This window comes from Emys orbicularis, chromosome 4, assembly GCF_028017835.1.
Source record: "Emys orbicularis isolate rEmyOrb1 chromosome 4, rEmyOrb1.hap1, whole genome shotgun sequence".
NCBI classification, from domain to species: Eukaryota; Metazoa; Chordata; order Testudines; family Emydidae; genus Emys; species Emys orbicularis.
The window spans coordinates 51,056,244-51,082,299 of NC_088686.1; the positions used below are offsets into that span (position 1 = coordinate 51,056,244).

Consider the following 26,056-nt stretch of genomic DNA (forward strand, 5'->3'; position numbering starts at 1 on the left):
CCCGCTGCACAACTGCACTCATAAATTTGTCCGTCTCTCTCTTAAAACCAATTAAGTTGTTTGCCCCCAGAAATCCTATTTGGGAGGCTCTTCCAAAGCCTCACTCCTCTGATGTATAGAAAACTTCTAATCGCCAGCCTGAATTTTTTCATAGCTAGTTTATACTCCTTTGTTCTTGTCTCTTCATTGTCCTTTAGCATAAATAACTCTCCACTCTCTGTAGTATTTACCGTCCTGAAGTATTTATACAGAGCAATCATATTTCCTATCACCCTTCACAAGCCACACTCTTCCAGCCTTCTCTTATAAAATAGGCCCTCCATTCCCTTCATCTTCCTAATAGCTCTTCTCTGCACCTGTTTCAGTTTAAATTACTCTTTCTTGAACATGTTTGACCAAAATTGTACAAGGTATTTCAAATGTGGTTTTATCATTGTACAGTGGCAATAATACTTCTCTATCTGTACTGGAAATGCCTTGCCTGATGCATCCTATGATCACATTTGCCTTTTTTGTAGTTGCATCACATTGATGGTTCACAGTTATCCTGTGATCAACCAGTAGTCCCATCTCTCTTCTTTGACACTTCCAACTGATGAGCCCCCCCCATCTTATAGCAGAAATTTTTATTAGACCCTAAGTGCATGATCTTGCACATTGTACTATTGAATTTCATCCCATTTCTGTTAGTCCAGTCTTCAAGGTCATCTAGATCTTCATATAATATTCCAGTCCTCCTGTGTATCACTCCCAACTTTGTATCATCAGCATATTTTAGTAGCGCACACATACTTTTTGTACCAAGGTCATTAATAAAAAATATTAAATAACATTGGTCCAAAGAACTTGAGGAACTCCACTAGCAACCTCCCTCTGGTCTGATAGTTCACCTTTTAGCAGAACCTTTTGCCTTCTCCCCTTTAACCAGTTCCTTAACCACTTTACAATTCTAGTACTAATCCCCATCTTCCCTGAGGTCAGACTAATGGGTATATAGTTATCTTGATCGCTTTTTTCCCCTTTCTTAAATATAGGTCAGATGTTAGCTATTCTCCAGTCGTATGGTACCACAAAGAATAGATTTTTATTAAAAATTGTTGATACTGGACTAGTAATCTCATGTGCTAGTTCTTTCAGTATTCTGGGATACATGTTATCTGGTCTCCCTGATCTGAGCATATTAAGTTCTTGAAGTTTTTCTTCCACCTCATTTGTGGCGATTTCCATTTCAGTCAGCCATCCTGCCTTCATGCTCATGTTCCAAATTATCATCCTTATTGAAAACTGAGGCAAAGTATTCGTTTAGTTTTTGGGCCGTTCCTAGATTATCATTAATCTTTTTCCCATCCACACTGCATAGTGGCCCAACCTCATCCTTCCTTATTTTCTTTATATATATAAACTACAAATACTTTTTAAATTTCCTTGGCAAGAGCAAATTCATCTTGACTTTTAGCAATTCTCGTGTTATTCGTACATTTTCTAACTTCCAAGATGTAGCTTTCTTTGCTGATCAGTCATTTTTCCGTTCCCTATAGGCTTTCTGTTTACTCCTGATAATCTTCTCGAGGTGATTATTCATTCATTTGGTTCTGGAGCCTTTCTGTACAAGTTTTTCCCCAGGTATTTGGGATGCAAATGGCAGACAGTTTTTGTGTCCAGGCAGACAGCACACACTTCTGTTCTCTGTATCTGGCCTATCAATTCTTCTTTGTATGGAGGCCCCAGTTACATAGACCTACCTGTCTCTTCCTGATGTTCATCTCTTATGTTCTCTCCCTCAGGCTTTTGTACATTATCCTCATATTTTCCATGTGCTCTGATCCCTGGAGGTCTTCATATTCATAAAAACTCTATAAAGGTTTCCTTCTGAGTCTTAAGTTGCATATCTTTCTCAGTAAATTTCATTTAATGCCTGTCTGAATGGATACATACCTGTAAAATCTCTTGAAATTTCTTATAAAAAAATATTTGAGCAAAGAGATGCTTTAGCATTGGGGAAGTCGTATCTGTTTTTTGAAAGGTGACATCAGCTGAGTTATTCTTCAGAAAATATGTATCTGAAAAATAAGCTTATAAGAAAATGTAAGTTAAGGTCTGAAAAATTGTTCCCCTCCAAGCTTTAAGCTGTGAGTTTTCACTAAAAATAGTAGTAGAATCTAAAGCTTGCTTGCCTGTGCCTGGGAAAGAAGGCTCTTGTTTTAAGTTAAGTAGAGCAACCTAATTAGGTTACACTCAGGTAGGTTTAAAAAAAACAAACACCTTGTCATAATCTGTTGTGAGATCTTAAATGATAAAGAAATTAAAGATCCAATAGATGGCTGAAAACATGTTACAGGAGGAACAAATGGAAAAGGTTAATAAGACAGATTCTGATGAGTTGTTTCTTCTTTCCAGGTGAAGACTGCAAAAATCCGAGTCTGACTGGAGGGAAAGTTCCACTGTACTCAGGCTATCCTGGCTTGAACACTTTAAGGATTTTTTGGTACTTTTTAATTCAAGCCAAGGCGGCTTTTTAAAACCATGGCAGATGTGGACCCAGACACGTTGCTTGAATGGCTACAGATGGGGCAGGGGGATGAAAGGGATATGCAACTAATAGCTTTGGAACAGTTATGCATGCTGCTTTTGATGTCAGACAATGTGGATCGTTGTTTTGAAACGTAAGTACATTTCTGTTCTTCATTTGCAGGGGCTTTCTGTCCTCCATTTTCAGGCTCTGGCAGTGTTATTTAAGAACTTTTCCTTACTAAGTCGGTATATATAAAGTTTGACATGCAGAACTAGAAGCTTCCGTAGTCTTGAAAATGTTATTACAGAAAAAAATTTCTATTGCTGTGCCCACGCAATGCTCACTTCCAGAGTATTTTGAGTACCTACTCATTTTGCAGTGAAATGAAAAGTATGGCAACTGTGCAGTGGACAAGAAATACTAATTTGTACACAGTTTTTTTTTTTTTTTTTTTTTTTTTTTTTTTTTTTTTTTTTTTTTAAAGCTTGTTTGGTGTTGAAAAACTATATTCTTGTTTACCCCTATTAGAGAGCATTACATTATCTGTTTTTTTAAATAATAGAAAATAGCCTTTTTACACTAAAATTTGAACTATTCTGTTTTATATTAAAATGCCCACTCTGAGATTTTTAAGCTTTCCTCATGTGATATACAGTAGCTCTTATTTTCAACTCTGCAAGCTAAAAAAAAAAATCATTAACATAACTAATGCTGGCACTTAATATTTGATCGTTGATGATCCATAGTAATGTACATTAAATATATTAGTTTCTGTAATTGCTAAATAGTGGGTCTAGAAAGGATGGATTTCGATACAAAGGCATGAACAGAATTTGATCCTTTAAAACTTTTTAGTACCTAATGCAGTGGTTTCCATTCTCCTTTTTGTTGGAGCCCTCTTTGCAGTGTTTTGGTGGATAGTCCATCCTCTTGTCTGTCATTGCTCCTCGGGTTTCCTTGTCTCTCTGTCATATATTAGTACAATTTCTGATTTTCTTTTCTGCTCCTCCATCTCTGCTCCCCCCTCCAGCCCCCCCATTTTCTTCCTCCTCTTTTCTGTCTAATCACTAGAAGAAGACCTTGGGGTTGCTAGAGGGTTCCCTAGTGCAGTGGTTCTCAACCAGGGGTCTGGGGCCCCCTGGCGGGCCGCAAGCAGGTTTCGGGGGTCCTCCAAGTAGGGCCAGTGTTAGACTTCCTGAGGCTCAGGACAGACAGCCAAAGCCTCACTGCATGGGGCTAAAGCCTGGGGCCCTGAGCCCTGCCATCCGGGGCTAAAGCCAAAGCCTGAGCAATTTAGTTTTGCAGGGGCCCCTGTGGTGTGGGGCCCCAGACAATTGCCCTGCTTGCTACCCCCTAATGCCAGCCCTGGCTTTTATAAGTAGAAAACCAGTTGTTGTGGCACAGGTGGGCCATGGAGTTTTTATAGCATATGGGGGGCGGGGGGGAGGGTGTCTCAGAAAGAAAAAGGTTGAGAACATTTGCCCTAGTGGATCTCTTGGGTAGAAGTATATGCAGTTGTGTCTGAACTGAGTGCCAAGGGAACATTTTTGTATGCATGGCAGGGACCTTCTGGATTTTGCAGCCGTATATGTGTGAGCAGCTCCTGTAGTAAGAGCAGTCATGGAGGGTTGTATGGCGTTTAAGGAGTCTATATTCCATGGTGACTTGAAAATCAGAAATTGATATAAAAATGTATTCATTACTGTGTTTTTACAGAATACTTTAGTGATTAAAAATGAGTCTGTGGCCTGAAGAGTTTACAATCTATAGATATAATTAAGAATGGATATTTGTCACCGAGACGTGCATTTACTGCTCCTTTCCTCTGACTGTCAATCCCTACTTGGGCATGGGCCCTGCCACCTCAGGCTGAGAAACACTAATTTACTGGCTTCTTAACTTGGCTTCATTGACATAGGTTTGAGCAAACAGTTGAAAAATAACTGTTCTAGTGTATATTTTAGTTGGGTTGTTGAACAAAAGTTGAAATGTAATCACAAGCTTTTATAGAAAGATGTTCATTTCTATGTTTATTCAAAAATAGGTCTGAAATATAAACTTGTGAAACGTAAAGCTTGTGGGGGTGTTACTTATTTTATTTATAGCAGATTTTTGTCTTTAATTAAATAATTCAACTTCTAATACAAAGCTTTTGGTTCCTGTATATTTTGTGTTCCTCTTTGTAAAAGCATATATGATGAACACTGTGCTGTTGTTATAATGTTGTGTTTTTTTTAAACCGTTATGATTTATGGTTCCTAAAATGAGATACTTGAGTTTCAGGAGAGGGAGAGAGACTGAAGTGTCAATTAAACTACTTTAATTATTATTATTTTTTAATAGACTAGATTTCAAGTTGATTTTGTTCCTTTATGAGCCTCTGTTTACAAAATGGATTGTGTCTTGAAATTGGTTGCAATTTATAGGTCAGTGCTGGCTAGCCTGTCCACATGTTGATAGCATAACTAATAGTTCTTGAAAATACTTATTGAGTTGCTTTTCAATAATATTTTAAAAGAAATGATGCCTTGTCTAAATAGGGGATCACTGTGTGGCACATGTGTGTTACAAAACATAATTTTCAGTAATTAATCTTGAAAATAGTTTCAGGGCATGGCCCAATTTGTAATGTAGACAGCTCTCTGACCTCCAGAAAAATGTCTCTGCAAACTTAAAAGCATGGTTGTTTGTGGTATGGCAAATCTGTGAGATGCCAAAGCAGATGTTATGCTTTTACGACCTTTGATCTGTGAAGAAATGTGATCGTTTATTTCAGGAACCAGTAAAGAGTGGCTTTGATTGGAAAGGATTGCTTTGAAAAATTCTTCCTTCACTAAATTGAGAGTTGAATGAGATCAAATCTTGTATATTTTTGGGATACAAAGTGTGTTCTAAAATTAGTGGGAGATTAACAGTGTGAATTGCTGATGCTGAGCACGCCTTTGAACACGACAGTGAAATCAGTCTCTGAATTTAGAGAAGTTATGACCAAGTCAGAAAGATGGGGAACAAGCATACAAAAATGCTTGCTCAGTATCATGATATAGGTGGAATCTGAGCTTTATTGGAGCAGATTCCAGGGTGTAAAGCTAATGACAAATTATGGTGCCAAGTAGTTAAAGTTTTAATGGCTGTGTAATCCAAGATACTGGCATTTTACAGATAATGAAATTTTCTTCAGTGGTTAGTAACACTAATGTTAATGAGTCACTATTTCGTTCATCTTCTAGTGACAATGATTCAGAGAGAGACTGACTGTTAGTCACTCAGCAGCTAGAATGGCTAGAATTTCAACCAGGAACAAAAACACCAGTAGCTCAAGTTGCTAAAACTTGGTGCGATATGATTGAGTAGAAACATAGTTCAGTTTCAGACAGCTGAATTTGAGGAATATAATTGTTAAAGCTAGTCAAATACCTCTGTAGCCTAAGGGAACATTCCCTGAACTGGGAAAGAGAAGACCAAGAGTTGAAATGTAACCTCTTATGATTGTGTTTATATTTCCATGCATCGCACATCCTTATTATTGACAAAGGCTTCAAATCCCAATCCTATAAGGTAGTTAGGTATAGGTTGCCACTCCATTTTACAAATGAGTTTTTTTTTTTTTTTTTTAAAGAGAGTTTACAGAAAGGCACTGCAGGAATAGAAGCTAAATTTCTAACATGGCAGCTCCAGTCAGCTTTAATCAACTACATTGTCTTTCAGATTTATTACGTTTAGGCATGGGAAAATGTGATTTTTTTTTTTTTTATAATTTCAATATATAATAGCGATATTTATTGTAAAGCTTTTTTTATTTTTATCAATTTCAGTTTTCACAGTTACATGAAATTATGGTCGGTCAACATCACATGTCAAAATATACAAAGTAAATATCCTTAAATCAAACTCTAATAAATTTTCAAGCAGCATTTTTCTTACTTTGTGTATCTGTAAATTTAGATTATTATGACAAGTATTTTTTGTCAGTTTGTGTGTGTACATATAATCAAAATTTATCGATAAAAATCTAATCCTTCCAAACGTAAATATTCTTTGGTTATCCTATCTGTAACCACAGAACCACACACTTTTCCCCTGGATGCATCTTTACTGGAGGGGAAAGAATGTTCTTACCTCATCTTAGCTGACACATGGTAATATAGTAAGATCCGAGTGCAGATAAGACAGTTTGTAGTCTTGACACAAGTTACACAGGTTGAAGTAAAGACTGGGGGGGAGCCTGACCTGACCTGTCAAAACAAGAGTTTGTAGTTTTAACTAGGATTTTACCTCATGTTAGTTATTATATGTTAGCTAACATATGAAGTGAGAACAAACCTCTTTCCCCCTAGGAAAGACGAGGCCCCAGAATCAGGGATATAACCTGGGATTCCTAATGTCCAATGTGCTGCTGTTGTCTAGCAAAAAATTGTGTAACCACCAAGGAAAACATGTCTAGTCCGTCTCTGTTGGCTGAACTAAACATAGGCTAGCAGTTACTCTTGTAGCTCCAGAGGTAGGACTCTGAGCTGGGAGCCTCCTGTTGACTCATGAGAGGGGCTGTTGTAGTTGCTTGTGACAGTTTTTTTTTGTAAATTTGCGTTTTAAAACTTTTTAATTCACACAATGAGACTACATACCATAACAGATTTGTAATGTAAGAACTAGTATAATTTTTGGTGCTTTATACCATCATTTACAGTAACTTCAGCAGTGTTAAGGTAAAATATCTTTCCGAACATATAGATTATGTGACAGCCAAATATACTAATTTGATGATAGTCTCAGGTCACTGTTAAGGTTTTATGCTAGCGTGCAAATTTGATTAAGTAGGGGTAGGTATAGGTATTGCTTTTTGATATCTGTTGTAGATGTAAGTGAAATCCTTATAGATTATTGGATTGGGTTATCAGCAGTGTGGTAGGTAATGTGAGAATGGCAATAAATGCAGGATTTTTATTTCCCTGCTTTTAAGGTTTTGAGTTGGATGTGTGTTGTGACCTTAACTGTCACTAAGCAAACCTTTTCTGTGCTTTAACTACTAAGGGCTTGTCTAGACTTACAGTGCCACTGTAGGTGCATAGTGAAGATGCTACCTACACTGACAGGAGAGCTTCTCCTGTTGGTGTAAGTACGCCACCTCTCAGAGAATTGGTAAATATGTCAATTGTCGAAGCCCTCAAACTTTACTATAAAAAACACTTCGAGAACACTGCTAATTAAATTGTGGACAACACAAAGATTGGTATAGTGGTGAATACTGATGAGGACAGGGCAGTCATACAGAGCTATTCAAACAAAATACATTTTACTACAGCCAAATGCAAAGTTATATACTTAGGAACTAGAAATGCAGGCCATACCTAAAGGATGGAAAGACTGTACTTTGCAAAACAGTGATTTTGAAAAGCATTTAGGGCAGTGGTGGGCAACCTGCGGCCCACGGGCGTTCGGTCAACATCAGCAAAATGTCTCGCAGCCCACAATCAGATTACCCTGATGGGCCACATACGGCCCACAGGCCGCAGGTTGCCTACCACTGATTTAGGGTTCATAGTGGACAAGCAACTGAACGTGAACTCCCAGTATGATGCTGTGGTATAACAGGCTACTGTGATTGTTGGGATGTATGAACAGGAGAGTAGGAGTAAGGAGGTGATTTTAGCCTCTGTGTATGGCATTGGTAAGATAGATACTGGAATTCTGCATCCAGATATGGTGTCCAAATTAAAAAAAAAAAAAAAAAGGGGGATTTTAAAAAATTGGAGAATGTGTGGAAAAGAGCCACAGAATGATGTAATGGTTGGAGAGAATGCCTTACCGTGAGAGGCTTAGAGAGTCCATTCAGTATATCAAAAAGAAGATTGAGAGGCTACTGGATTACAGTGCATACATACCTTCGTGGGGAGAAAATGTCTGGTATTAAAAGGCATAACTATGACTGGAAGATAAAACCGACAAATTCAAAATAGAAATTAGGCACAAATGTTTAACAGTGAGGATGATTAATCACTGGAACAAATTATTGAGGGAAATGGTGGAGTCTCCATTTCCTGATGTCTTCAAATCAATAATTGGATGTCTTTATGGAAGACATGCTTGGTTAAACACAAATGATCGGGCTCAATACAGGAATAACTGAGTGAAATGTGATGGTCTGTGATGTACAGGAGGTCAGATTTGATGATTAAATGATGTCTTCTGGCTTTAAACACTACTAATATATGAATATTACAATTTCCAGAGCACTATGCAAAGCTAATTAATGTGCATAACACTGAAGAAGATGAGAAATAATATCCCCATTTTATAGATGGGGAATTGGACAAAGAAGTTAAGTGACTTGTTTGGGCTGTTATGATTGTGAAAATAACATTGCAAACATGAATTTAATCAGGTGGTACTAGACTGTTTCTATGCTAATGAGTGATTGTGTTAGCAGCTGATGCATTGTGTTCACTTTATTTTTAGCCTTAGGGCTTGTCTACATTGGCAATTTACCGCTCTGTAACTTTCTCACTCAGGGGTGTGAAAAAACACACCCTTGAGCGCAGCAAGTTTCAGCACTGTAAAGCGCCAGTGTAGACAGTGCACCAACGCTGGGAGCCACGCCCCTTGTGGAGGTGGGTTTTTTTTAGAGCGCTGGGAGAGCACCTGCTGGAATAGCTGCAGGGTGTGTTGTTTCTTATATGGTTGATAATTGGACAGAGTGCTGAGAACAGGTGGAATTTGAGGCTCTTATTCAGTTATGATTCCAACTGGTAGCTACAGGGTGGGATCCTCCTACCTAGGGTGGAACAGGATTTGTGAGGGCAGGTTTAAAGTTTCTGCTCCATGACAATGCAATGAATTTAAAACGCTGAAATAGAGTAATCTGTTACAGATTAATCATTTAATCTCAAAATTTGACGATGTTGGTTGATAAATTGACTTTTCAGTTTGTTCATTGTCCAGAATATTCTAAAAAACTGAATTTTGTTGATTTATGTTGAGATACAAGGTGGTACACCCACATTTAGCCTGATGCTGTTCCTTTGTTGTTTTGTTAGGTATTTTAACTCCTATCCCCTTCTTAGGACTACCACAAATGTATAATATGTTTTCTTTGCAATGTTATTTGAGTTAAAAAAAAAAAAGCCAGAATTATAGAACACCCTTGCAGAATATGTAGATAATGATTAGAGGGCTGACTGTATTTGGGACTCTCTAAACAAGAAAGCTGTTTCGTCATTCTTTCTTAAAAGTAGTATGTATCTGGATACATAGAGTCAGATGTCATCACAGATTTAGGTAAAATTAATTTGATTGTCCTTATATGTCAAAACAGCAAAGAAAACTGTCACAGAATGAGATTATCAGCAATATAAATGGTATATTGGACAGTGCACACTTCTTACAATGTATAGAGTCTCTGAATCCTTTATTTCAGTGATAGTTTTATCATCTTAATGAGTTGTTCATGTTAAATGTTATTTCCAAGAATTTATATTTCAAACTCTCTAAAGGTGCCATCTGTGCAGGATTTTCATTCCTGGGGTCTTAGCTCCTCAGAGATCAGGATGACTCCCTGAGCAACAATGTCTTCAGAGCAAAATGCAAAACCCACTTCTTTGACATACCCTTCTGCAATTACACCACATCTAAAAGAAAAATTAAAAAGAGCTTGCTGTTGAGAGGGATGATAATATATAATAGAAAAACAACGAGGAGTCCTTCTGGTAAACTTTGAGACTAACAAATTTATTTGGGCATAAGCTTTTGTGGGATATAATCCACTTCAGCAGATGCATGGAGTAGAAAATACATGAAGCAGGTATAAATGTACTGCACATGAAAAGATGGGAGTTGCCTTACCAAGTGGTGGTGGTGGTGGGGGGGGGGGTCAGTGCTAACAAGGCCAATTCAATCAATGTGGATGTGGCCCATTCCCAGCAGTTGACAAGAAGGTGTGAGTATCAACAGAGGGGAAATTATTTTTTGTACTGACCAGCCACTCCCAGTCTTTATTCAGGCCTAATTTGATGGTGTCCAGTTTGCAAATTAATTCCAGTTCTGCAGTTTCTCGTTGAAGTCTGTTTCTGAAGTTTTTTTTATTGAAGAATGGCGACGTTTAAGTCTGTTGAGTGTCCAGGGAGATTGAAGTGCTCTCCTACTGGTTTTTGAATGTTACAATTCTTGATGTCTGATTTGTGTCCATTTATTCTTTTGCGTAGAGACTGTCCAGTTTGGCCAATGTACATGGCAGAGGGGCATTGCTGGCACATGATGGCATATATCACATTGGTAGATGTGCCGGTGAACAAGCCCTTGATGGTGTGGCTGACGTGGTTGGGTCCTGTGATGATGTCCCTTAAATAGATATGTGGACAGAGTTGGCAACGGGGTTTGTTGCAGGGGTTGGTTCCTGGGTTAGTGTTTCTGTTGTGTGGTGTGTAGTTGCTGGTGAGTATGTGCTTCAGGTTGGGGGGCTGTCTGTAAGTGAGGACTGGCATGTCTCCCGAGGTCTGTGAGAGTGAGGGATCGTCCTTCAGGATAGGTTGTAGATCCTTGATGATGCACTGGAGAGGTTTTAGTTGGGGGCTGTAGGTGATGGCTAGTGGCATTCTGTTACTTTCTTTGTTGGGCCTGTCCTGTAGTAGGTGACGTCTGGGTACTCTTCTGGCTCTGTCAGTCTGTTTCTTTACTTCCCCAGGTGGGTATTGTAGTTTTAAGAATGCTTGATAGCGATCCTGTAGATTTGTCTCTGTCTGAGGGATTGGTGCAAATGCGGTTGTATCTTAGGGCTTGGCTGTAAATTAGGCCCGAATAAAGCCTGGGAGTGGCTGGGTCACTACAAAAAATAATTTTCCCTCTGATACTCACACCTTCTTGTCAACTGTTGGGAATGGGCCACTTCCACCCTAACTGAATTGGCCTCGTTAGCACTGACCCCCCACTTGGTAAGGCAACTCCCATCTTTTCATGTGCTGTATATTTATACCTGCTTACTGTATTTTCCACTCCATGCATCTGATGAAGTGGGTTATATCCCATGAAAGCTTATGCCCAAATACATTTGTACTAACAAGTTCTAGCAATTTACTGAAGTTTTATAGTTTGAGTCCTAAGCCAGGGCACAGCAAAGAGTTGACATGTCAGTGACCTGCACACACAGGAAAGAGCCTTGCAATAGGCAAGGAGGCATCAAAGAATTGATGTGCTGGTGGCACCCTCCTGTTTTACAGATCAGGCCTTGTTGAAGAAGGAGGAAACTAACACCGGTTTAACTTTTAAAATGTATTAGAAATATTTATTCATTTTGTAACATTTTAAAAAAAATGCATCTATAGGTGACTATCCTGTGCTGTGGGCACTTACTCCATAAATTAAAAATTACAACATAAATGTAGCCAAAGTCCATAAATATATCCACCTCAATATTCAAGCTTAACAAAGGCGTGGAGGAATAATTCTCTTCTCCCATCACTAGTTTTGTTATAGGTCCGTCCAATGGAGGCACGCTGTTTTGCATGACAGCCCATTCCTTATGGGGGAAAAAGAACTGTAGAGTGAATGATAAGCTACAAGAGTGTTGCAGTGAAGGAATATTCATGGTATTATCCTATTTACATAATGCTAATCAATTCATTAATATTAAACAGTTATAAATTAAATAAAAATAGTTGAAATAATTTTCCGTTTTAATAAGGTGTTTAGATTAAAGGGATTTCAGTTACATCATTAAAACTAGACAAGCATCTTAAATTGTAATATACAGTTTTTAAAAACAGAAACATTTGCATTCTGAAATCAGTTTAGACTAGAGCAGTACAACCGTACATTAAAAATCTATTTCCAGTGCACTCTCCTATTAACAAGTACTGGTTTGAAAGACACTGACACCAAATTTAAATTTTAGTATTATGGGTGGCTGTAGTTTACCAAATTGTCTTCTAATTCATTCTTTTTAAGTCACTTGAACTTTTTTTTAATATAAAAATTATTAAACAAATCATATGGTTGGTGTTCGGTATCTGAAATGTTTTGAAAATCTTGAGTTACTTTAAACATTATTTGATAACCTATTTTAAAGTGGAGCAGAACTTTTCTTACAAAAGAGGCTGAATGCATATATCGCACTTCCGGTTGTCCTTTGCAGTTGAGTATTTTAAGTATGTAACATGATTACTGGCAAGAAACTGAACTTTATTTCCACTTGTCATATGCCCTGGGCCGAGGCTCTGAAGCCAAATATTCCTGTTACATGACAAGTATCTATATGTACTGAATCCAGTGGTTACTTTTACTTTGGGTAATATAGCTTCTTCATGGAAGTAATTGCTGTAAACCATTTTAGGAACATATTTTTTTTACAGCATTTAGCACAATGGGGTCTCAGAGGATGCTACCAGATTGTAAATAATAATGAAAATAATTAGCAGTGAATATTTTTACTACTTTAGTATCTTTTTACACTTGCATTACTCAGAAGTTATTGAGCTGATTTCATTTGGGACTAAGGGCTTGTCTACATAGGGAAAGTTACCAGTTTGATTACACTGCTATAGTTGCATTGGTGTAACTTACTGTCGATACTCTCACATATTCCGGGAAAAAACACTCTTATTCCAGAATAAGTATTCACATATGGAATTATACTGGGGTAAATATAGTAGTATAGTTATATTGGCAAATTTCCCTGTTTAGATAAGCCATTAGAAGAAGTTCTCCCTGATGTGACATAACGTATTCTGACAAATACATCAGGATGTTGGCAACTCAGGTCCCTCAATGGATTAATATTTGTCTCAGATGTTCAAATTGCTAATTCAGGTTGCTAATTATACTTTTTATAGTGTTGCAGTTGTTTCTTTTCTTGGCATTTTACCAACCTTTTTAATTTTCAGAAAATGTTTTTCAGGTTGCTTTAACTTCCCACAGAGAGAATTGATATTATATGGAGTTTGTGGGCAATGATCTTTATTTTCTAATAAATCCATATTATTAATGAGGGCATCTGAGATAGTCTCAGACATAAATAATAGCAGTATTAGCATACATTATAGATATTGTAATTATAGACAGATTTAAAATCAATTTATCTAATATAGGAGACAGAGACTGCCCTTCTAAATAGGGAGACAAGATTTCCCTATTAATACCAATTACAGATTGAAGTAGGCATTAAGGACAAATGTTGATTTAGAATAAATTTGATCTCAAAGACTCTTATAATGTATTAATCATAAACCAGTGCTCCAATAAAATCTTTGGAATGTGATAACAGAAGAATCACAAGACAGTTTGCAGCAAAAGTGCTGATCCCACTATAGAAACAGTGAATCATGTGTGGACACCCACAATGAGAGATGTACAGTAAATACATCTCTACCTCGATATAACGCTGTCCTCGGGAGCCAAAAAATCTTACCGCGTTATAGGTGAAACCATGTTATATCGAACTTGCTTTGATCCTCCGGAGTGCGCAGCCCCCCCCCCCCCCCCGGAGCACTGCTTTACCACGTTATATCAGAATTCGTGTTATATTGGGTAGCGTTATATTGGGGTAGAGGTGTAGTAATAACTGCAGCACTAACCTGTTGTCTACTCAACACCCTAAAGCTGTCTCCTTGGGGTGTTTTTTTAGGACTCTCTCAAGACACTTTTAAGAATTGCCTGACCTCTGTACTTAAATTATTAAGTTGTTATAATAAATAATGTCAGGTATTAAAAACTAAAATCCAGAAGGAAATATTTTGATTAAATTTTTAAAAAACATTTTCTTGACATTTAAAAAAAATAATTTTGAAGTATAAATCATTGTTTGACCTGTGTTTACCTGAACTTTAAGGACAAAATTAAAATAGCAAAGCTACTACAGTATACTGAAACAAAAACTTATTGTGCTATTTTAATTTCATTGTTCCTTTCATCTGAAATTCTGCAGTCTCTCTTTCTGGTTCCAGCTTTGAGTCCTCCCTCAACTTGAAGCATAGTATATTGTAACAAAACATGTACTTGTTCTGCAATCATATGTTCTTCTCTCTGAAATTCCTGATTCCTTTCAATAAACCTTTGTCACAAACGAAAATATCGGGGTAAAACCAGTTCTGATGCTGGAATGATTATTATTTGTCAGAAACTAGAAAGAATGTAGTTTGCTTTTTCTTGACATTGGCTAGGCCTGTGGTGATGCAAGGTTTTTGTCTTTCAAATGAAGAACGCCATTGTAGTAGTAGTAGAGGGAAGTATATACTCGTATATACTCGATCATAAGCTGGTTCGTTTATAAGCCGACCCCCCCCCCCAGATGCATAAGTAAAAATGGAAAATTTTTATAACCCGTTCATAAGCCGACCCTATAATTCAGGGGTCAGCAAACTTTGGCTCCCGGGCCATCAGGATAAGCCTCTGGCGGGCCAAGATGGTTTGTTTACCTCGAGTGTCTGCAGGCAAGGAGGTAAACCTAAGTAAACAAAGTGTCCCGGCGCACCAGCTGGTACCCTGACGGGCCGGGACAGCAACTGGTGGGGAAATATTTTGGGGGGGAGAAGCTGGGAGTCAGGGGAGTAACCCCTGTGACCACCCCCACATGACCCTAGCCCGGGATCTCCCCACTCTCCCCATCCCATCCTTTCCCACCTTATCTGGGGAGGGTCAGGGGAGGATGTCTGGCCTAGCTGGAGCTGCTCCGGCAGTCTGGGCAGCACGGCCGCAGCCTGCTCCGGCAGGCCAGACTGGGCAGCGCGGCCGCAGCATGTTCCAGTGGGCTGGGCCGGGCAGCACGGCCACAGTGTGCTCCGGCGGGCCGGGTGGCGCTGGGGGGCAGGGCCAGGCGGTGTGGCCACAGCGTGCTCCAGCACCCGGGCGGCATGAGACTGTCATGTTTACTATTCGTTCAGTAGAGAGCTGAAAATAAAATGAAAACATTGTTCTTCTTCAAGTGTTCACACAGATTCTACTTTTGGCGCATCAGTTTCCTTGTGCGGGCAAGATTAGATTATTTTGGCTAGTGCTGTGTGCTTTCACTGTGCCTACACCCTAGGTAGTCTTCCACCTCCCCACCTGAGGGCAAAAAATGGTGGAGCAGGCCATACTGTCCCTCAGGCCTCCTTACCCTCCATAGTTGCAAGATGGCATCCATGGCAGTGTCTACTTTTGCACACTGCGATTTAGCTTAGCTATTTAGTGTTGTTACTATTAGTGTAGAGTAGTTAAGTTTCCTTTTGCCCATTGGTCTATATAGAAAAAAAATTAGCATAGCTTAGTCAGTAGTCTAGAAACAACTTCCCCGCCACCCCAATACAGGGGTACTAGAATCATGGCTGAGGCAGTTACCAGGATTTAAGACTTGTTTTTCATGTGATGCTGTCATATCCATTACTGATGGACTCTCATGATATTGATCTGTCTGAGAATCACGCAGAATATGCCTTTCTCTAAGCACACCGAGAGAGCAAGGGAGGAGGCTGAAACTTTTTCTGCTTGAGAAGTTGATGCAGGCCTCCTCAAATTCAGAAGATATTTGGAGAAGCCTCAGCCTGTGGCTGTCCATTTTCTGTCAGCACCTTTTAGAGCTCTGTAAATCCACAGATATCTGCTTCATATCTGCGGACCATTTTTGAGAATAGTGGATCGAATCTTTTAGTACAGAGTCCCGACAGGTTTCACGAGGCACTCCAGCATATGGAGGAGGAGTCAGCTAAGACTGGTCTTCATGTTTCATGGTCAAAGATAAAACTGCAAAATCTAGGGCCAGGTCCACCCACGACTCCAATCTCTTTCAACAACGAAACTGTCGAATCAGTTTTCAGCTTTTGCTATCTGGGTTCTATACTTACTAGCTCCTCCAAATCTCACATGGAGGTTCTCCATCGAATTGGCATCGCAGCATCTGCCATGGGCTGTTTACAGCGGATATGGAATCAACATAATCTTAGTATGACAACCAACTTCAGGATTTATTCAAGCTGTATCCTTCCCATACTGTTGTACGGCTGAGAAACATGGACACTCCGCTCAGACTGGACAAAGCTGGAGGCTTTCCACACAAAATGTCAATGTCGTATATTGGGCATGAACTGGAATGACTTCACCTGTAATGCAGATGTTTATTGTTGCTCGGGTCTACAGACTACTGGGGCCATTGTTCTCAGGCAGCACCTTACACTTTTTGGAAATGTCGTAAGGATGCCACAAGACGTTCCAGCGACCGTCATTCTCTGGGTGACTTGTAACATCCGGGATAAAACTCCACCAACCGAGGGGTGGAGGCAGCCCAGAGGAAGACCCCCTATTACATGGGTTCACCAAGTCTGCTCCGATGTTGAACTCTCAGGCCGTCAAGCCTTTGTGGTTGCGCAGAAACAGACCAAACTGCAAACAGTCGCTATGGCAACTGTCTGGCTAAGCGTTGAAGAGAGAGAGGATCGGATGCAGATACCGCCCACAGCATCCGGCTCGGGCGGCCCGGGAGGCGCAGTGCGCTCGGGGCCGGCAGCCAGTAGCTGGAACTGGGCAGCAGGCCGGAGTCTGGGCTGTCCATCATCCGCTTGCCGTGTCACTTCCTGTCCAGCAGCTCGGGCCCTTCGGGCAGTGCCAGTGTCCCCACCATGGCCCAGCCTGGCAGCACTGGCCATGCTTCTAGTCCTGGGCCTGGCCTACCGGCTCCTGGGCAGCAGGGCCCACCCCTGGCCACAGGGATTGGCGTAGGCGGGGCCCCAGCGCCCCACTATGATGCAATACTCACTGCTGCTGCCGTGTACCGTCGCTCACAAGCCCCCAGGAGCAGCATGCGATGTGTTGCATTTTCCCCCCTCTGCGCTGCCCCTTCTCCTCTAGACCCCGCCCCCGTGCTGCCCCTCACACCAGTCCCCGCCCGTGCGCTGCCTCTTCTCTCCAAGACTCTGCCCCCCCCACTCGTTCTCCCTCCCACCCCCCGGTGCTAGCCCCTGTGAGACAGCTTGCTGCTGCATGTGCAGATGCAGACACAGGTAAAAGATGGCTAGTGGATCAGATCGTGGGTTGATCCTTGCGGATGCGGATCCATATTTTTGTATCTGCACAGGACTTTACCCTGGTGATCCATGACTCCCCTGTGAGCTCCCAGGCTGCTTCCTCTCAGGGGCAACCATGGTGGTGAAGTTCACTCCAGTAGCCTCCATCTGTTCTTCTCTCTTTCCCCCCCAAAATCTCTTTCTTTAATGACCCAAAGGGGGAGTGACGAGTGTAATAACCTATCCCCTCATTATTTTGTCCATCAATTAGGTTTAGTGTTCGAAACACCAGTTTTGGTTCATTAGTTTCCAATTTCACACCCTCTGTTTTTTTTTACCAAGGATGATTTTAACATGGTTCTTGAACCATATTGGTAGGTTCTTTTGTTTAGACTAATTCAGTCTTTGTCTCCGTTTTATACCTTTTCTCAACAACATTTCTTGTTGTAGGTTATTGTGACACCTTAGGAATGTTCACATTACTTTTTACAGTTGAGCTCACAATTAAGGTAAGTTTGTGTGCCCAGTTATCACATCAGAGGTAATGATGATTCCAGTCATCTGGCATCTCTAGAGCGGTCCAGGCAACAATCAAGGATCTCCCATTTGAGATCTCCCATCCCTCTTCACCAATGAGACTGACAAAGCCCCCCAGACTTTATTATAGGGTAACCCTTGACTCCTTGGGGTTCTGTCGCAACTCCTAAAAGGAAGCAGCCTTTACACAGTACTGTGGTCAACCACCAAGATCTTGTATGCCAGTGTGGAAGAAGCAGAGATTTCACCAGGGTCAACCCTCTGTTGATTCCTTGACAGCCTCACAATTTGGGGCTTCAAATAGTGAGCCAGTTTGATGCCAATGTAGGGTGCCTGCTTGGACTACCACAGGATCTCTTTTGGTTTACTTCCTCCTCCATCCTTTGGCAACAGTCTGTTTTATTTTCAGCATTCTTGGGGTGGGATTATCTGGGGATCATGAGCAAGTGGTATTCCATTCAATTCCAATCTCCTCTGTCCTTTCCTTGTCCCTTTTCAGGAACCCTTCTTCTGAGAGACTGTTAAAGTAGGAGATAGATTCCCTTTTGCAATTAGGAGCAATGGAGGAGGTGACCTTGGAGTTCAGAGGCAGATGTTTTTATTCCCACTAAATCCCAAAGAAAGAAAGGGGTTTGGAGACCCATACTCTATTTTTATTTCTCAACACCTTCAGCTGCTGTTTCAGATACAGAATAGTGACCCTAGCTTCTATAATGCCTTCATTAGATCCCATGGTCTGGTTTGCAGCTCTTGGCCTACAAAACAACTATTTTTATGTCTTCATACCACTGGCACATGGATTCCTGGTAGGAAAATGTCACTGCCAGCACAGAATCCTACCTTTTGGCCTTTCTGCAGGTCCAAGACTTTTCACCAGTTGTCTGTTGGTAGTGGCAGCTCATCTAAGGAGACTAGGAATCCAGGTATATCCATACCTAGACAACTGGGTAACTGAAGGAAGATCACCACAATAGGTGATCAACTTTGTACAGACAATCCTGAAACTCTCTTCTTCCCCAGGTATCAAAGTAAACAGAGAAATACACACTGACTCCACTCAGAGCATAGTTCATAGAGCACTTTTAGACTCCACATCAGTGAAGGCCTACCTTTCACAGCAAAGATTTCAGACTATATTAGACCTCATCTATCAACTTCATGCCCATCCAAGAATACTACTGAGGACATGTCTCAGACTTCATGGATACGTGGCTGTGTGCACTGATGTCACACAGCATGCCAGACTTCACCTTCCATTCATGCAAGGACGGTTGAGATTATTGTACCTGCCCAGCAGGCACTGAATGAACATGATGGCCACAGCAACACAAGAAGTCCTTGCCTCATTGAACTGGTGGACAGAACAACTTTAGGAATGCAACAGAGTTTTTTCTTCTCCATGCTCCTAGCTACAAAGACGTTGGTAACACAGACCTCAACTCAGGGATGGGGGCTCATTTGAATCAACTGAAAACTTAGGGACTGTGGTCTCTCAGGAAATCTGCTTGCACATAAACATTTTGGAACTCGGCATGCAAGATTTTCCTGCCTCTTCTATGGCGATCAACAATTCAAGTGTTGACAAACAATACCACTGTGAACCCTCAGAATGTCAGTTTAGACAGCACTGTATCAACAGATGGGAGTGCAAGATCATCCACACTTTGTCAGGCCATGCGTCTTTGAGAGTGGTATATTCTGTACCTTTCCAGTCTTCAGAATACATTGGCAGACCATCTTGTTAGGGACTTTTTTGAAAACCTTGAGGGGTCTCTTAAAGACATTCACACAGAGCATCTTTTGCAAATGGGGATTCTCAAAAGTGGACCTGTTTGCCACCAACCAGAACAAGAAATGCCAAACCTTGTGCTGCAGATGGGGAGTGAGGGAGGGCACAAGCCCAGGCTCTGTGACAGATGCTTTCTTCATCTCTTGGACAGTGAGATTGATGTATGTGTTTGTGCTGATCCCTAAGATTCTGAAGTTCATGAGGAAACTGAGACATGGTGCAGGGCAAATGATCATGGTAGCCCCAGCATAGGCCTCAGGCAGTTAAGGTGTTGGGTGCTGGTGAGCTTTGATTACTTTACCCATTCTGCCTGACATTTTCTCCCAGAATATCAGTCATATCCTACACGTGAACCCAGCGTTTTTTACATTTGATAGCCTGGATGCTGGCAGGATGATATCCACTGAAAGAAGCTGTTCAGCTGGGATTGAGAATATTCTACTGTAGATCATGAAAATCCTCAACCATATTGACTTACAGAGCTAAATAGAAGGACTTTCCTATTTGGGCACCTTTAGTATCAACTTTCTCTCCTGAGAGCATCAGTATTATCAGCACTGGACTACTTGCTAGAGCAGTCTTTCCATCAACTCGGTTAGAGTCCATCTGCAACAATATCTGCAAATCACTGATATTCAGAGCCATGCTGTATTTTCCCAACCCACAGTATTAACGTTTCTGAAGGGTCTCGTGCATGTTTTTCCCCTAGTTTGAGAGTCCGCCTCCTTTCTAGATTCTTAATAGCCAAGTTGTGTGCCCCTGCTTTGAAAACTCTTAGGAACCTGTTCCCTTTACCACTTGTCAATGAAAACTGCTTTTCTGCTTTTCCCATTATGTGAAGTAGGTCCAGCTCCCCTGTGCCAGAGCAGGTACTCCCATTTGGCCAATTTGGAGAACGGGGCAGCATTTGGGGGTATAAAGGATCAGGGAACGACCTGGTGAGGTGGAGTTCTAGTGAGTCAGAGCACACTGATTCAGTCAGGAAGGGCAAATGAGAGCTACCAGAGACCAGGAGATTGGAGGAGTCCTGAAAGGAAGCAGAATGTGGTTCCTGGGAGAAGGCTGAAGGCAGGAGATCACCAAGAGGGGTTTGCTGGCTGGCGTCCCCGAGCCAGGACTGGAGAGAGCTTGAAGGCAGGAGGAGCAGTAGCAGAGGGAATTGTTTGCTATCTTTAAGCTGAAGCCAAGGGCTGGAGCGGGCTGAGGGCAAGGGAACAGTGGAGGAGCGTTATCCACTGATGTTTCCAGGGCCAGAAAGCAGGACCCAGAGGAACTGTGAGGGGTGCAAGAGGAGTGAGGGATGCTCCCTTGGCAAAGATGCTCCTAGCAGAGAGGCTGTGGAGTTCCCACTGGTTGGAGTTGGGTTGCATTCCATTTGGAAGAGCTGGGGTGGCTGTCCTGGTACAACGACAGGAGAGGATTGATAGAGTCCGGGAGTGGTCAAAGGCACTGTGTGTGGTATGTGGGGCAACAATGGACGAGATGTCTTGAGTTTTAATGACTGCACTGGACTGGGGTGAGAAATGGACTGTTTGGGACTTCTGTTATGGACTATTTGGACCATGCTGTGGTAATAAAACAGCCGGAAGGATGGGGGGTAGTGAAGTGAAGTTATTGGGTCACTTTAAAGGAGAAACTCCTCTGGCCTGTAAAAGCTTCATCTTCACTAGGGGCATTGCCAGTATAGCTTTGTTACAATTCAGGGCAACTGCATCTGTATTTCCTCTTGGTCAGCAAGGACACCCTCTCTAGGCTCCCGGCTTCTCAGCCATTCACCTTTCTTGAGTGGAGATTTGTCTCTCTATCCGTCTTGACCAGGGTATTTTCAGACTGCACAGCACCCTGCCTACACTGTGAATTCCCCCGGATAGTCAGACTGCCTAAGCAGGCCTGCTTTACTTGTCTCCTCTAAGCTGGTAAACAATGTAATTGCCACAGTTAAGTCACCACACAGTTCTTTCAAAGCAAGCACATTTATTCTTAAGGTAAAAGCATTAAGATAAAATCTATTAAAACAATAAAAGAACCTACAAGTATGCTAATAAGCTTACCAGAGATTACCTCAACTCCAGCAAGGACACTGGTTGGTGAACAGTCCTTCAAACCCCACCCAGGAGTTTTTCTGTAGTCCCATGATCATAAAAGCTGTTAGCTCAGTACAAGCACACACATGAATGAGAGTCTCTCCTTTATCCACTTTAGGATTTGAAGCGATTGAATAGGTAATAAGCCAGGCAAAGGGTTTCTCAGCAAGGCGCAGCTTTGAAAGGATGGATCTAAAGGAGGGGAATTTGTATTCCCCTCCTTCCAAGTGTATCCTAGGAATCGCACTTAAGTTTGTTTGTCTAGCATGCTGTTTCAAAGAGTCCTTTGATGCTCATAAAACATCCCCGGGTTTATATTAGCCATGTCTCCTCCTTCAAATTACACAGTATTCCACAATAATACATAAACATTTGCAGTCTTAATACAAAGGAATCCTAAAGTACATACACTTAATTCAATAAGGTTTAACTTAATTCAGTAAGGTTTGTCCAGGATATTGCAGAACCTTGTCATATCTGTCACAAACTCTGCTGGCAAAGCTTTTGTTTAAACTAGCCCTGAGCTGCTAGTTGTAGGGAAAGGGTCAGAAGAAGGAGGGGCCTACCCTGGAATAGCGTTCCTCTCCAGTATTCAGCCCCTGTCACTGGACACTCTCAGAAATTACCAAATCCGTTGTCTCCAAAGAGACAGTATACACAGCAACCTGTTGGCTCAGCTGAGGATTAGACTCTAACACAGGGGTCGGCAACGTTTGGCACGCGGCTCGCCAGGGTAAGCACCCTGGCGGGCCGGGCCAGTTTATTTACCTGCTGACTCGGCAGGTTCGGCCGATCGCGGCCCCCACTCGCCGCGGTTCGCCGTCCTGGGCCAATGGGGGTGGCGGGAAGCTGCGGCCAGCACATCGCTTGCCCGCGCCGCTTCTCGCTGCCCCCATTGGCCCGGGACGGCGAACCGCGGCGAGTGGGGGCCGCGATCGGCCGAACCTGCCGCGTCAGCAGGTAAATAAACTGGCCCGGCCCGCCAGGGTGCTTACCCTGGCGAGCCGCGTGCCAAACGTTGCTGACCCCGCTCTAACATATTGCACTGGAAGAACTTATAGTGAAACCAAGAATAAGTTTATTACGATCAGAGATTTAAGTGATGATAAGCAAATGTAATAGAAACAGAAAATATTTACAAATAAAACAAAAAATAGCATGCTTCTAAGAGAGTTAATGGAAGCCTAGCAGTCTCTCTGTGTCTTATCTACAAAATATGCTAAGTTTGAAGAAAAAGTATTCGTTAGCTTTCAAGTTAACGTTTTAATCTACTTATATCAACTCAAACTTAGTGATTTAGAACTTTAGGGGGATCTTTGAACCACTTTAACTATGAATTGGTCTTGTACTACCTTTGTCCAGGGGTGCATCACATCTGAATGTAGTATGTGTGTGTGACAAGGTGGGTGAGCTAATATCTTTTATTGGACCAACTTCTGTTGGTGAGAGAGACACGCTTTCTTCAGAGTTGTTCTTTTGCATGTAGCATGTATGTCTTATCTGCTTCATGACATGACTCTGTGCAAGTAGCCAAACATTTCATTGGGCTTTTTTGCCTCCATACATATTTTTTTATATTCTTAAGACTTGTCTTTCTCTGTCTGCTTTTGATCAATTAAAGTTTGGGCCTTATCGCTTAACAGAATTTAGTGAGTGTGTGTTCTCTCTTTATATATTCTGTATATGTTTATATAAAAATTGTAGACTAAACTTTGATAATCTCTCTTTTTAAAAGATAATGGAAAAATTAACTTCTAAAATTACTTATGGGTACTGCATTAAAATATATAATGAAAGCTGATGCTCAAAAATGAGTGGACTAGATATTTGTAGAATAGAGCAAACATGTACAATGAGTGGATAATCAATTTACAAATTGAAATGTACTAGAACAGGGAATGCATAGATTGTTCAGTACGTTTCATGCTACAAGTATAAACATATTTTGTGCAGTTTTGCAATTTAGGCTATACATTTCATTTACAGTGGATACTTTATGCTGCATGGGTGGGGTGGGGAGAGGAGTGATTCCTGAAGCTCTTTGAGTTTTACTAAGGGTATGTCTACACTTACCTCCGGGTCCGACGGCAGGCAATCGATGTTCTGGGATCGATCCCGGAAGTGCTCGCCGTCGACGCCGGTACTCCAGCTCAGCGAGAGGAGTACGCGCCATCGACGGGGGAGCCTGCCTGCAGCGTCTGGACCTGCGGTAAGTTCGGACTAAGGTACTTCGAATTCAGCTACGTTATTAACGTAGCTGAATTTGCGTACCTTAGTCCGAAGTGGGGGGGGGTAGTGTGGACCAGGCCTAAATGCATTATGTTTTAATCTCTCTTCCTTAGTTTTTCTCTTCAGTTTGTACTGCTCTCTTTTTAATAGTTTGGAGTGTTTCAGCTGTTCAGCAGTTTGTTTAGCTTAGTGCACTTGCCAACTATCTGATTGCCAGTATTGTTTCACCAAACTGAAAGACACAACTAATGAGTGTTAAACACAGGCAAGGAAGAGAAAGCAGAGAGAACTAAAAAATTGAGGCGGGTGGAGGAAATTGTGGAAAGGGCATTAGAGGACTTTCAAACTGGGTAGATTGATTTAAATCAAAGTGATTTAAAAATTGTTTGTAATCATGTTTTGCATTTGTACTTTTTATTTATTTTCTAAAAGAAAGGTTAATTTTCGTCAGTTGGTAACCATTACCAATAGCCGTTACACTAACTTTAGTGTATCTTTTTGCTAACCTGGACGATACGCTCTATCTATACCTATTTATTTAAGCAGTTCTATAGCTTAACTTACTTACTTACTTTTTTATTCAGTTTTTAATTTTTACATTTTTTTATTGTTAGAATATGGTGAATGTGATGCATTTCTTATTTACTAGATTATTTTTTACTTGTGATTTGTGTCAAGCTCTATTTGGATTGAAATTCAAATTCAATTAAAATCACAAAAATAGGACTCTAATATTTTTATGAAATAAAGCCACCAAGGTATTTACGTGCCAGATATGCTAAACATTCGTATGCCCTTTCATGCTTCGGCCACCATTCCAGAGGACATGCGTCCATGCTGATGACGGGTTCTGCTCGATAACGATCCAAAGCAGTGTGGACTGACGCATGTTCATTTTCATCATCTGAGTCAGATGCCACCAACAGAAGGTTGATTTTCTTTCTTGATGGTTTGGGTTCTGTAGTTTCTGAATTGAAATGTTGCTCTTTTAAGACTTCTGACAGCATGTTCTGTATCTCGTCCCCCTCAAATTTTGGAAGGCACTTCAGATTCTTAAACCTTGGGTTGAGTTCTGTAGTTATCTTTAGAAATCTCATATTGCTACTTTCTTTGCGTTTTGTTAAATCTGCAATGAAATTGTTCTGAAATAGAACAGTCTATTCTGGGTCGTCATCCGAGACTCCATAAAATCTATGGCAGAATGCGGGTAAAACCATGGACCAGGAGACATACAATTCTCACCAAAGTAGTTCAGTCACAAATTTAATTAACGCATTATTTTTTTAATGAGCGTCATTGGGATGGAAGCATGTCCTCTGGAATGGTGGCCAAAGCATGAAGCATATGAATGTTGGGCACATATATACCTTGCCGTGCTGGCTACAAAAGTGCCATGCGAACACATGTTCTCACTTTCAGGTGACATTGTTTACATTTACAGGAGATTTACAAACTTTTTGTCTTACTGATTGGCTGAACAAGAAGTAGGGCTGAGTGGACATGTAGGTTCTAAAGTTTTACATGGTTTAGAAAGTTGCACTTTCATGATAAGAACAGGAGTACTTGTGGCACCTTAGAGACTAACAAATTTATTAGAGCATAAGCTTTCGTGGGCTACAGCCCACTTCTTCGGATGCATAATTTGTTAGTCTCTAAGGTGCCACAAGTACTCCTGTTCTTTTTGCGGATACAGACTAACATGGCTGCTACTCTGAAAACTTTCATGATAGAGATTGCACTACCGTAAATTGTATGAGGAACTGCAAAATACTATTTCTTTTGTTTATCTTTTTTATAGTGAAAATAGTTGTAATAAAAAATAATATAAAGTGAGCACTGTACACTTTCTATTCTGTGTTGTAATTGAAATCAGTATATTTGAAAATATAGAAAAACATCCAAAAATATTTAGAAGAAATTTAAATTGGCATTCTGTTATTATTTA

General features: G+C 40.9%; 1 protein-coding gene across 1 annotated transcript in view; it reads left to right on the plus strand.

Moving 5' to 3' along the window:
• Positions 1 to 2,523: 2,523 nt before the first annotated feature.
• HECTD1 (HECT domain E3 ubiquitin protein ligase 1) overlaps positions 2,524 to 26,056 on the plus strand; it is a 94,458-nt gene continuing 70,925 nt past the window's right edge. The window contains exon 1 of the mRNA XM_065402935.1: positions 2,524 to 2,663. Coding sequence (XP_065259007.1) covers positions 2,524 to 2,663 — 140 coding nt within the window. The remainder of the gene's footprint in view (positions 2,664 to 26,056) is intronic.